The 12,134-nt window shown below is 35.0% G+C and overlaps 1 protein-coding gene across 1 annotated transcript; it reads right to left on the bottom strand.

Annotated features, from left to right (window-relative positions):
- Nucleotides 1-5,335: 5,335 nt before the first annotated feature.
- LOC113774287 (protein NLP6-like) lies at nucleotides 5,336-11,576 on the bottom strand. The gene is made up of 8 exons (XM_027318839.1): nucleotides 11,528-11,576; nucleotides 11,251-11,426; nucleotides 10,257-10,320; nucleotides 9,444-10,148; nucleotides 8,413-8,909; nucleotides 7,363-7,426; nucleotides 6,061-7,254; nucleotides 5,336-5,958 (listed from the first exon to the last, which is right to left on the bottom strand). Exons 1-8 carry the CDS (start codon nucleotides 11,574-11,576, stop codon nucleotides 5,540-5,542), a joined length of 3,168 nt encoding a protein of 1,055 aa, XP_027174640.1. The 3' UTR covers nucleotides 5,336-5,539.
- Between the last annotated feature and the right edge of the window lie 558 nt (nucleotides 11,577-12,134).

Here is a 12,134-nt window from a genome sequence, read left to right as displayed (position 1 = left end):
CTTGTGCGAGGTTTATACAAGTAGTTGTCAGATTCATCTCCCGTAATAGATTCTGGCAAACACATTATCCATGAGTCATAAATAAATTAAAGTGTTATTTACAAGTTTCAAAGTGTTTGTTTTGAATTTTAAAAGCTGTTTAACAACAAAGGATTTTGACCCAAAAAAAAGAAAAAGAAATAATAAGATGAGCTCTTTGTATGCTTAGTCAACTAATTTTGGTATAGAAGTTTCAAAAAGTCAAAACCTCTTTCAAACGCCATAGATTTTTTTAGAATCAACTTATTTTGCTTAAAAAATAACTTAAAAAGAGAATATTAATATTGGCGTGATCGTTTTCACAGTTATAAGCAATTGGGAAATTAGTTGTTGATAGATTGCAAAAGAGACCTTCCATTATATTAATTTATAAAAAGCACCCCTCCTATTGCCACCTAACAACTGGAAACCGCGATCTATCTCCAAATTTGTAAAGGACATGAAGATGTACAAAATTCATGCCAAGCATCTCCCCTATTCTAAGTTAGATTAGATTTATCACGAAATCTTATTAAGTGCCAATTTGTGTTTGGTCTTGAGTTCACTAGAAACTTAAATCACGAATGTTATGCTACCACAAAATCTTGCACCATATAACACACAAGACAATGGTTGGTTATGCTATAAATTGCCCCCTGTATCCATTACCTAGTTCAATTAATAAATTAATTAGTTATCTTTAAATTAGTCATCACAAACGAACTTAGGGATTCGTCCTCTAAGTTCCTATTTTTTATATAAGGGAGTCTGCACCCATTTCATATATAATCTAATTTAAATCTAATGTAAAAAAAACAAAAAACAAAAAATTAGACTTTCATCCACAGGAGAGGATGAAAGTCAGACTGAGAAATCTGTGTAAAAAAAAAAAGGTTAAATACTTACCGGCTATGGGAGGCTGGACGCAGTGTACTTCATCATTACATGTGCTCCAGAAAACCCAGAGCTGACCCTTTCCGTCAGATAAATGGCAGCACGATAGTTCACAAGGCCCCAAACCTGCCGTAGGAAAAGGGGGAGAGAGGGAGGTTTGAGGATCCTTTTGCCATTTGCGCAAGAGAAAATTGCTAATCCTCTGGATCAATCCTGTTTCCCAAATCTCAGCCTTTTACAACTCGCTTTATGTATGTATGAAACTATGAATACTAGTCAAATTCGATAAGTAAAGTAACAAATATTTGTTATAAAAATGATTAGGCTAGAAAATACTACTAATCTAGTAGATTGAATATGAAACAGGATACTAATCAAGCAGGTTGAACATAAGTACAAGATTTAAAACCTTTTTGTATTATGTTGAATTAAGGTGGAATAGTTGAATATAGTAATAAGATTTTATATTTTTCTGTTTTTATGATTCAAATTATTAAGTATTAATCTTCAAAATATTTAAGTTGACAAAGGGCTTAAATTAAAACTTTTGAAATAGTACACTTGGCAGACTTTAAAGTTATAAGTCTATGGTTGGCAACAGGAAAGGACTGACTCAAAGAATAAGCAAAATTTCAAGGAAGCAACCAAAATCAACAGCCAATACAAAATGGCCCAATCCCCTGAACAGACCATTTCTTATACACACCAGTCCAGAACTTTTTTTTTTTTTTTTTCACACTTTTCCTCCTCCTTCGTTTTTTCCCTTCTTTCTCTTGTACGCACCTTGACCAGACCGAATACTAATTTAACTACTGTTCCGGACCGTGCAGCCCAAAACTTACCCAATCCTCCATTTTCTATGGACAACTCATGTCCCGAATACCCTTTAACAAATATATGGTTGGCTTCCTTAGAAAATGAATATTAAGCGTCAAGGCCCACAATAAAATTATAAAATAGAAGTCTTAAACTTTGACGCTGAAATTTTTGAGTTGATGAACTGATGAAAGTTTTGTTTGTTTGATAATTAAATTGATTTTTTTTTTGTGTAAGTGAGAGGGTTCCATCCGGGGTCTCTCATTGACACTCATTTCTTTCAAATCATCCAATCCATCTTTTCCGTTCCCTCTCCAAATTAACTTGATTTAGCCATGAGTCGAGCCTATCAAAACAAATTCAAAGCTTCATTTAACCACTGAATTGAAATATCTCAATTTGAAAATGTTATTATTATTATTCTAAAACAACTAATATTGTTGTATTTTAAATATTGAGCTAACCTTGTAAGCCATATTACCTTGGATAAATATGTAGAGTACAGTATTTTGTGTGTACAAATCAGCTAACTTTGGTCATATAGTATAGTAATATGTGACATTAATATGAAAAAATTATCATTATTTGTCCCTCATCTTATATCTACCTATTATATAAGAAAGAAGTGAAATTATTGTAGCAGTTTCTATGGTTGCCAAGTGGCTCCCATTTACTTTGATATGTGGCTCATTAATCCTTTGAGGAATCTATCTTTATTTTTTTTCCTTTTTCTTTTGGCTTTTTTCCCCCTCATTTCCTCTTTCTGTTCTAGCAAAAGGCAACCACAAGAACCCTCATCCTCATCCACACTATTACTTGCATGCTCAATTTTCACTATGTACTCTTTTCATTTTTTTTTCTCTTTTTTTTCCTTCACCCTAATTGTTTACTCTACTTGTTTTTCTATCGAATTAGTTGATGCATTTTTTTTTTCAATTTTTCCATAATCAACTAAATGAATGGTTTTTGTTGTTGTAGTGGATAAGGAAAGATAGCAATTTTTATTGAGGGAAGATAACAATTTTTCCTCAACTTATATTCATTCCAATTTTAGTTCTTATTTATTAAAATTGTTATTTGATAATAGGCTGATAGTATTGGGATGGAGGAGTGAGAATTTGACAAGTGAAGATCTAAAGTGAATGATGACTAGGAAGTAAATAGAGAGGTCTATTGAATTTAAAATTAATCAAAGTCTCCTAATTTATAGATAGATAATTATATTTTCCATACTTTGATTTATTTAAAGTTTCTTAGTAGTTAAAAATGGTTATTTATTAGATGAGAAGGATGATATGTAAAGGAATAGTTGGGGCAGCAATTTAGCATATGAATAAAATATTTATGTAATCTCTTCATTTTGGGTTACTGACTTGTATCCATGATAGGTGGTTTATTTTCATGGTATGAAGTTTGAGAAGAAAAGAAGTGTAAAATTAGATTTTAAAATCATTTGCTTAAGTTGGTTCTATAAATTTGTATTTTTATTGTTTTCATTGTCCCTGATGATAATATAAGCTAGATGTAGAATTGGATATATCATGACTATTTGACTAAAGGAATTGATAAATTTTTATAAACTCAAGTAGCTGAATTGATTACTGCTGTTAAGGAATTGCAATTGGTGATGGAAATTGATTACTGTTGTTAAGAATTGCAATTGGTGGTGGAAGTCAGAACTGAGACTTTTAGCCTAGAGTGTGATTTGACAAAAAAATTGTTAAAAAATTCAATCTTGATTAAGAAGATATTTTTGCGATCAAACAAATGGTTGGTTTCGAATTTGTACATGTACATTTGCAAACATGGCAGCTGATATTTTTATCTAATATTGCTATTTGTATTCTCAAGCTTTTTGGCAGATAATGTTATCACCTATTTGTAATGCTATAAAAAAAGGATTTAAATGGATGGCTTAACAACTTGCTTTTTCTCTAAAAAAGACAAAAAAAAAAAAAAATGTGTAAAAAAAAAAAAAAAAAACAATGTGTACATTTGTATGTTTTGAAAAGGATAGAAAAATGTGCAAGTTTGTATGTTTTATTGATGTTAAAAATTGTGACAGATCTTGGCGACTTTCTAAACTTTTTCTAATTATTAAACTGCTAAAGTATTATGACTAGTTTTGGTTTAGTCACAATTAAAGTTATGCTGCTATTAAATTGACAATGTAGTGTACTTATTATCTCTCCTTTTTTGGGTATTATTATGCACACATAGTATCGGTTTGAAAATCTTTGTCTTAATCACGATAAATAGGGGACTAACTTCATAAATGAAATTTCTCTTTGTAGCAAATTTTAATTGTTTTGATGCTCAAATTTTCTCCTATATTACCAAAAAGATGTATTGCTCTATGTTTAACTAAACTTCTAAGGGCAAAGCACAGCCAAAATACCTCTAGTTTAACTACTATATTATAAGAACGAGTTGCTTCTTACTATAATTATTCCCCATACTACCACTTGGCGGCTGCAAAGGAGAAGTTTGCGTTCGTTTTGATGCCTTAAACGTTGTTCTTTTATTATGGGATGGGAATTGATGGGAAGTGGGCTACAATGTAAGGATGTAGTGTGTCTTGGGCTCCAAATTTTCAGCGAGGAAGCCCAGGCCCTCGGTATGAAAAAAAAGAAGAGAAAATGGGTCCAACAATTTTAGCATTCGTTTTTTTTTGCACATACATGCATTTTTAAAAGTAGACTTATTTAAAAATAAACAATATTGAAATTTATATTTGAGTTTTGTTATGAATGTTGGCATATTTATTATTTGTGTTTTGTCTCTGAAATTGTTACATCCATTAGTATATGTCAATTTTTTTTTAACTGTTGCCTGCAACAATTCCCCTGGATAAGGTTTATACATATATATATGTATCCTTTAGAGTTTAGACAGCTCCCAACTCTCTATTCCTTTTTTGCTAGTTTTTTGAGCTATTTTAATTCTTCAATATCTATTGCTATCTCCTGTTTAGATTCTCCTCAACAATATACTTTTGTTAATTTTAAGTAAATTCCCTCAAATCACAAAATTTCCGGACATCAACACACTACAAATATGACTAACACAAAGAAAAAATCCAGGTTGATCCCAAAAGGTTAAAAAAAAAACCAATTTTTCTGCACTTCCAGTAGCCATCTTAAATATAATTTAGCCAAGGATTCGATTTAGGGTGATGAAACAAAACAAAAAAAAATTTTGCTGGAAGTTTTTTTTTTCCCACCGAAACATAAGTACTGTAAAATTTTTAATTTCAAATGTTTATTTTAATGAAAAAGAAACATTTTATTCTACCGATACTCTTTATCTAGCCTAGAAATCATTCACTTAGTTTTTCTCAATCTTATCAATATAATAAAAGAAATTAATGGTACTTAATCATACAAAACAAATTGAAATTTAAGTAATTCGAGAACATGTAGCAACTACAATCCCAGAATAATGGTTAATTGGCTGATGAGTAAAAAATAAATAAATGTTAACTCAAACGAGGCAAGTGTGATAATGATAATAATCTAGTTGCCACACCTTGGAAAGGGTTTCCTCATCTAACTTCAGTTCATTTTTTCATTTGAAGCACTTTTAGTCAAAATTGTCCACTTTTTTTTTTTTTAAACCAAAGTAAAAGAAGTTCTATAGAGTGGACCGGACACAACGCACTAGGATCATTGAAGTGTGGGAGGCATCTTCTTCATCTGCCATATTTATCTAGTCAATGAACCTAAAATGTAGGTATTTGGAAGCTACAGCAGACTAGAGCACCATAGGCTTAAAAAATAGATTAATTATACAAAGGCTCATAAATATGCTATCACCTGACCAACATTCTAATTGTTGTCCTACCTAGTGAGCTTAACGTGCTCGTACAGGTACTCAAATCTTCATCACAGGCTATCCAAATCCATTCATTCTCCTCATCCTGATACTGAATTTTAAAACTTCCAATCGGTAGATTCAATCGTTGTGCAACTTTCTCCTCCAAGTTGAATTTATGGGCTGACAATGGAAGTCTAAACTTCATGGTGTCTCCTTGATATTCTGCTTTCACCCAGATGCTACTATCATCTCCTAGCCTTGTGGTGTCTGGCCGGTGTCGTTCTTCAGTATTTTCAGTAGAAGGCTGAACAACTCTCTGTTCAGCAGAGGCTTGATTAACCTTTCTTGCTTTACGAGGTGGCCATCTGTTAATACCGAAGTCCCTACATATACGCTTCAATGTAGATCGACTAACTGCAAGTATCAAAAAGAAAGAAGAAAATCAACAGATTCAACACACGTTAACCAAATTTGAATTCAATTCTGATCTAGAGAGGAGCTACAGTTAAGAATTACCTTGAAGAACTTTTGCAGCATCCTTAAGATTCCTCCAAGAATTTTGTTCAAGAACCTCACGAGTAATTCCAAGTTCGCTTTTTAAAGTATAACTTGACTTTTGCTTTTTTATGTTAATCACTTCCCTGTCACTCGGTTCTATACTAGCACCACCTCTTTCAGGATTTGCCACATCGATTTCCATATTTCCTTCATCATGCGCTATGTTTTCTATGTTCTGCGGGAGCTCCTGTCTATGTGGGCTTTCAACAATTCCATTGTTCTGTTCATAAATGCCATTCAGAGAATTGTGTACAACATCAACTCCTACCGTTAATTCTTGCGTGTGCTCTGTTCTAGGTGGAGATCCAGAAATTCCACTCTGCTGCCCATGGACACCATTCATATAAGCACTTGTAGTATCAACTTGCTGAGGTGAGAAATCAACTTGCGTCATTCCTTCTCCTCCTTGTGCTTTTGCAAGCCTAGGTGTAGATCCAACACTTCCATTCTGCTGTTCATGGATACCATTTGCAGCATCAACTTGCTGAGATGAGAAATCAAGTTGCATCATTCCTTCTCCTCGTACTTCGCCAAGCCTAGGTGTAGATTCGATACCGGTAGTATTGCAGATTTCAAAAGAATCATATTCATCCTTTGAAGAGATCTTTATAACCTCAACGGTCAATTTCTGCCCCAATTCTTGTCCTGAAGCAATCATAAAAGAACTTCCCAGGCATTCTTTCAATGTCTCCATTAGGCTGTGCAACAATGTCCTAGGATCCCCATAGTCTACTTTATCTTCATCTTCATCTTCCCCATAGTCTGCTTCATCTTCATCTTCATCTTCCCCATAGTCTGCTTCATCTTCAACTTCTTCATACATAGGTAAAAAGAACTCCAATACGTAAATGCACTTGTTCGGGCAAGGGCTCTGCAAACAAACTGCAAAACAGGCAGATCTCTTCAAGTGTCGTGCCCTGGGTACCATCGGGTACTCTGTTATGCTTAACTGTCTTACATCCCTACAAAAGCATGCACTTTTGGATGAGAATGCTCTCCCAACTACCCCTTGTCCCTTCCGAATAAAATCTACACCTTCACGAGAACTTAGTATTTCTCCAGAAATAGTCCAACTTTCAGCATCATACAGTCCACACATTTCACTCACCTTGTTCAGTGCTTGTTCAATTCTAGCAATTTCTCCATCTTGACCTGTAGATGAATGGCTTAAAAGTATTAGCATGGAAGGAATAGCCTAAAGCTTCAGCCAAGATTATGTAGTATAAAAGGAGGAAAAAAAAATACTTAAGAGGTACTCACATGAATTTACTTCTGCAGGGAGGCTTACACAAGTAGTTGTCAGATTCAACTCCCATGGTAGATTCTGCAAACACATTATCCATGAGCCATAAATAAATTAAATTGTTATTTACAAGTTTCAAAGTGTTTGTTTCGGCATTTAAAAGCTGTTTGACAACAACGGATTTGCAACCCCAAAAAAAAAAAAGAATAAGCTCTTTGAATGCGTAGTCAACTAATTTTGGTATAGAAGTTCTGAAAAGCCAAAACCTCCTTCAAACGCCATAGATTTTTTAGCATCAACATCTTTCGCTTTAAAAATAACTTAAAAAGAGAAGATTTAATATTAAGGTGACAGTCACCATAGTTTTGCAGTTATAAGCAGTTAAAAAATTGGTTATTGACACATTGAAAAGGGACCCCTCTCATTAAATTAATTTATAAAAGCATCTCTCCTACCACAGCCTAACAATTGGAAACCCGTGACCTATCCCAGATTTGTATAGGACGTGGAGATATACAAAATTCATGCCAAGCATCCCGCCTATTCTAAGTTAGATTTATCACGAAATTCCTATTAAGTGCCAAATTTTTGTTTGGTCTTGAGTTCACTACAAACTTAAAATCATTAATGTTATGCTACCACAGGTCTTGCACTATATAACACACAAGACAATGGTTGGTTACGTCATAAATTACCCTCTGCATCCATTACCTAGTTCAAATAATAAATGAATTATTTACCTTTAAATTAGTCATCACAGTAAGTATGCTCTGAAGTGACCGCAAAGCCGAGACATGTACGTTTGTAACTCTCATGAAAATGAAAATTATGGTCGGTGGTGAAAGAGCAATTATCCGAAAGAGAAACACAAACGAAATGATGAATTAGAGTCAGATTGGTTGTTTTATCACAACTGTCTGTACCCATTTCATATACTATATTAGCTAATTTTTTTATAAAAATTATACTAATAATTATATAACTCATAAATGATAAACAACACCCCCAGGTCCTTGTCAGCAATAGGAAAGAAGTAATTAAACAACTTAAAAAGATAAAAGTCGAACCTGAAGCTTCTCCAGAACCCAACGTCGAGGTAATTCGTTAAAATCACTTGGTGATACAATTTCCAGTACCCCAATGGGGAGGTGCTGAGTAGGATGATGATAGATTGGCAACGCCCAGTATTCCTTGACACGGCCGACCGCATAATCACGTTGAGGATACTCTCTAATAGTGTAATCTGCCACATGCCATGCAAATTCAGGCAACCCACTGCGGAACACCCGACCAGGGGGACCAATCTCATGATCATCATCATCTTCATCGACCGGGAATAAGTACTCCAAACAGTGCTTCCTATATTCACATAGTTTCTTGGCGTCTCCACCATTGAAGTGGCCGTAATGGAGAGCAAAAGGCTGGTCACGAGTTGTCAAATACGTTTTGTCCCGAGTCTTCACTAAACCCCAAAACTGAACTAGACAATGACACGGTATTAATGTTTCCATAACAAGCTGTAGACAGCATTTGATGTCGTCCGTGAACACGGCACCGTCCGCAGCTGCAATCGGAATATCAGTATAAAAAATATTAAAGGGTGCTTGCTAGTATATATGAACTGTTTGTATCATTTTTTTTTTAATTAATTGCAGAGAACTCTACTGATTGACCAGTGCTTTGACCGAGACCCCCAAAAAAAAAAAAAGTCAATCATTTATTGTATGTACTCATGATGATCCATCATAAGCTTTTGAGCAAATTGCAGTTTAGAAAAATTCCAAATTATACTTTGACAGAGCCTTCCAACCTAAACCTATATGAAGAGCTCTAAGCGCCGCCGCCCCCTTTGTACCTTCCAATTGGATGGCCCAAGCCTTTGTATCTTTCTAACATCCATATAACCGTTTAATTTCTCATCAAACTAATTTTTTTTTCTGTTCTAAATTGTTCATGCAAATTTATTCCACAGGAGTTTTATCAGAGTCAGACTATATATAGCTATGACAAATTTAATTGCGATAAATAGTCCAACAAAATATCCACATACATATTATATAAGAGAGATTATATATGAAAGAACTCCATACATACTTACTGGCTGAGAGATGATGAGGCTTCCCGCAGCCTCCTTCGTCATTGCCGCATGTGCTCCAGAAAACCCACTGGTGATAATAATTGTTAAATGAATGGGAGGATATTAGTTCACAAGGCCCCAAACCTTCCACAGAAAAAGGAGCCATTTGTAGCTTTGTCATTCCTTCTCCTCCGATAACAGTAGTACTGCAGATTACAAAAGAACCAAATTCATCCTCTCGAGAGACCTTTATAACCTCAACAGTCAATTTCTGCCCCAATTCTTGTCCTGAAGCAATCTTAAAAGAAATTCCGAGGCATTCTTTCAATGTCTCCATTAGGCTGTTCAACAATGTCCGAGGATCTTCTTCATCTTCATCTTTTTCATTCATATGTAGAAAGAACTCCAGTACGTAAATGCAATTTTTTGGGCAAGGGCTCTGCAAACAAACTGCAAAACAGGCAGAGTACTTGTAGGATCGTGCAATGGGTACCAACGGGTAGTCTGTTATGCTTAATTGTCTTATATCCCTACAAAAGCATGCACTTTTGGATGAGAATGCTCTCCCAACTACCCCTTGTCCCTTCCGAATAAAATCTACACCTTCACGAGAACTTAGTATTTCTCCAGAAATAGTCCAAGTTTCAGTATCAGCATAACCCAGTCCACGTATTTGCCTCACCTTGCTCAATGCTTGGTCAATTATAGCAATTTCTCCATCTTGACCTGTAGATGAATGGCTTAAAAGTATTAGCATGGAAGGAATAGCCTAAAGCTTCAGCCAAGATTATGCAGTATAAAAGGAGGAAAAAAAAATACTTAAGAGGTACTCACATGAATTTACTTCTGCAGGGAGGCTTACACAAGTAGTCGTCAGATTCACCTCCCGTGGTAGATTCTGCAAACACATTATATATGCACCGTAAATAAATTAAGGTATTATTTACAAGTTTCAAAGTATTTGATTTGGCTTTTAAAGACTGTTTGACAATAACCGATTTGCACCCACAACAAAAACGAAAAAAAAATCCCAATAAGACAAGCTCTTTGTATGTTTACTCTACTAATTATGGTATAGAAGTTCTGAAAAGCCAAAACCTCCTTGAAACACCATAGACTTTTTAGAAACAACTTTTTTGTCACTTAAAAAATAACTAAAAAAGAGAAGATTAATATTAGGGTGACCGTCACCATAATTATCCCCAACCTAACAATTGGATGCCACGAGTTATCCCCAAATTTGTAAAGGACATGGAGACATACAAAATTCATGCCAAGCATCCCCTATTCAAGTTAGATTTATCACGAAATTCTTATCAAGTGCCATGCTACCACAAATCTTGCACTATATAACACACAAGGAGACAATAATGGTTGGTTATGCTATAAATTAACATAGTTCAACTAATAAATTAATTAGTTATTTTTTATCAGTCATCACAGTAAGCATGCTCTGAAGTGACCGTAAAGCCGAGACATGTAGTTTGTAACTCTCATCAAAATTCTGGTCGGTGGGGGAGTAATTATCCGAAAGAGAAACACAAATGAAATGATGTCAACTAGAATTAGATTGGCTCTTTTTTTTTTTTTTTGATAACAGATGATATAATTATTTACGGCCTGGGATTCGTCCTCTAACCTCCTCTTTTTTTAATATATATATATAAGGGAGGGAGTCTGCACCCATTTCATATATATTATCTAATTTATTGATAAAAATTATACTAATAATTATATAACTCATAAATGATAATTAAGCACCACCCCCAGGTCCTTGTCAGCAATAGGAAAGAAGTAATTAAGCAACTTAAAAAGAGAAAAGTCCAACCTGAAGCTTCTCCAAAACCCGACGTCGATGTAAGACAGCAACACCATATGGTGATACAATTTCGAGTACACCAATGGGGAGGTGTCGAGTAGGATGATGATAGATTGGCAACGCCCAGTATCCCCGGAAACAGCCGACTGCATAATCACGTTGAGGATACTCTCTAATAGTGTAATCTGCCACATCCTCCGCATGTTCAGGCGACCCACTGCGGAGCACCCGACCAGGGGGACCAATCTTATCATCATCATCTTCTTCGTCGACGGGTAATAAGTACCCCAAACAGTGCTTCCTATATTCACATAGTTTCTTGACGTCTGGACCATTGTAGCAGTAGTATTGGAGAGCAAAAGGCTGGTCACAAGTTGTCAAATACGTTTTGTCCCCATTCTTCACTAAACCCCAAAACTGAACTAGACACTTCCAATAACTACACGTTTCCGAAACAAGTTCTAGAAGACGTATGATCTGGTCCTTAATCACGGCACCGTCAGCAGCTGCAATAGGAAAATCAATTAAAAAATATTAAAGGGTGCTTATCATCATCATCATCTTCATCGACGGGTATATATGAACTGTTTGTATCAATTATTTATTTATTTATTGCAGAGTACTCTACTGATTGACCCGTGCTTTCGCCGAGACCAAACACGTCAAAGAAAGGAAGTTATGTGTGTATGTACTCATGATGATCCATCATAAACTTTGAGCAAATTGCAGTTTACAAAAATTCCAAATTATACTTTGAGAGAGCCTTCCGATCGACCTCAATCTACACAGCTGATGACGTATAATTTTCCCAAAGATTAATTTAAGAGCTTTAAGCGCCGCCGCCCTCCAATTGGATGGCCCAAGCCTTTGTATCTTTCTAACATCCATATAAT

This window comes from Coffea eugenioides, chromosome 6 (assembly GCF_003713205.1).
Source record: "Coffea eugenioides isolate CCC68of chromosome 6, Ceug_1.0, whole genome shotgun sequence".
In the NCBI taxonomy this organism is placed as follows: domain Eukaryota; kingdom Viridiplantae; phylum Streptophyta; class Magnoliopsida; order Gentianales; family Rubiaceae; genus Coffea; species Coffea eugenioides.
The sequence above is the reverse complement of the archived record's forward strand: the minus strand, read 5'-3'. Positions and strand labels throughout refer to the sequence as shown.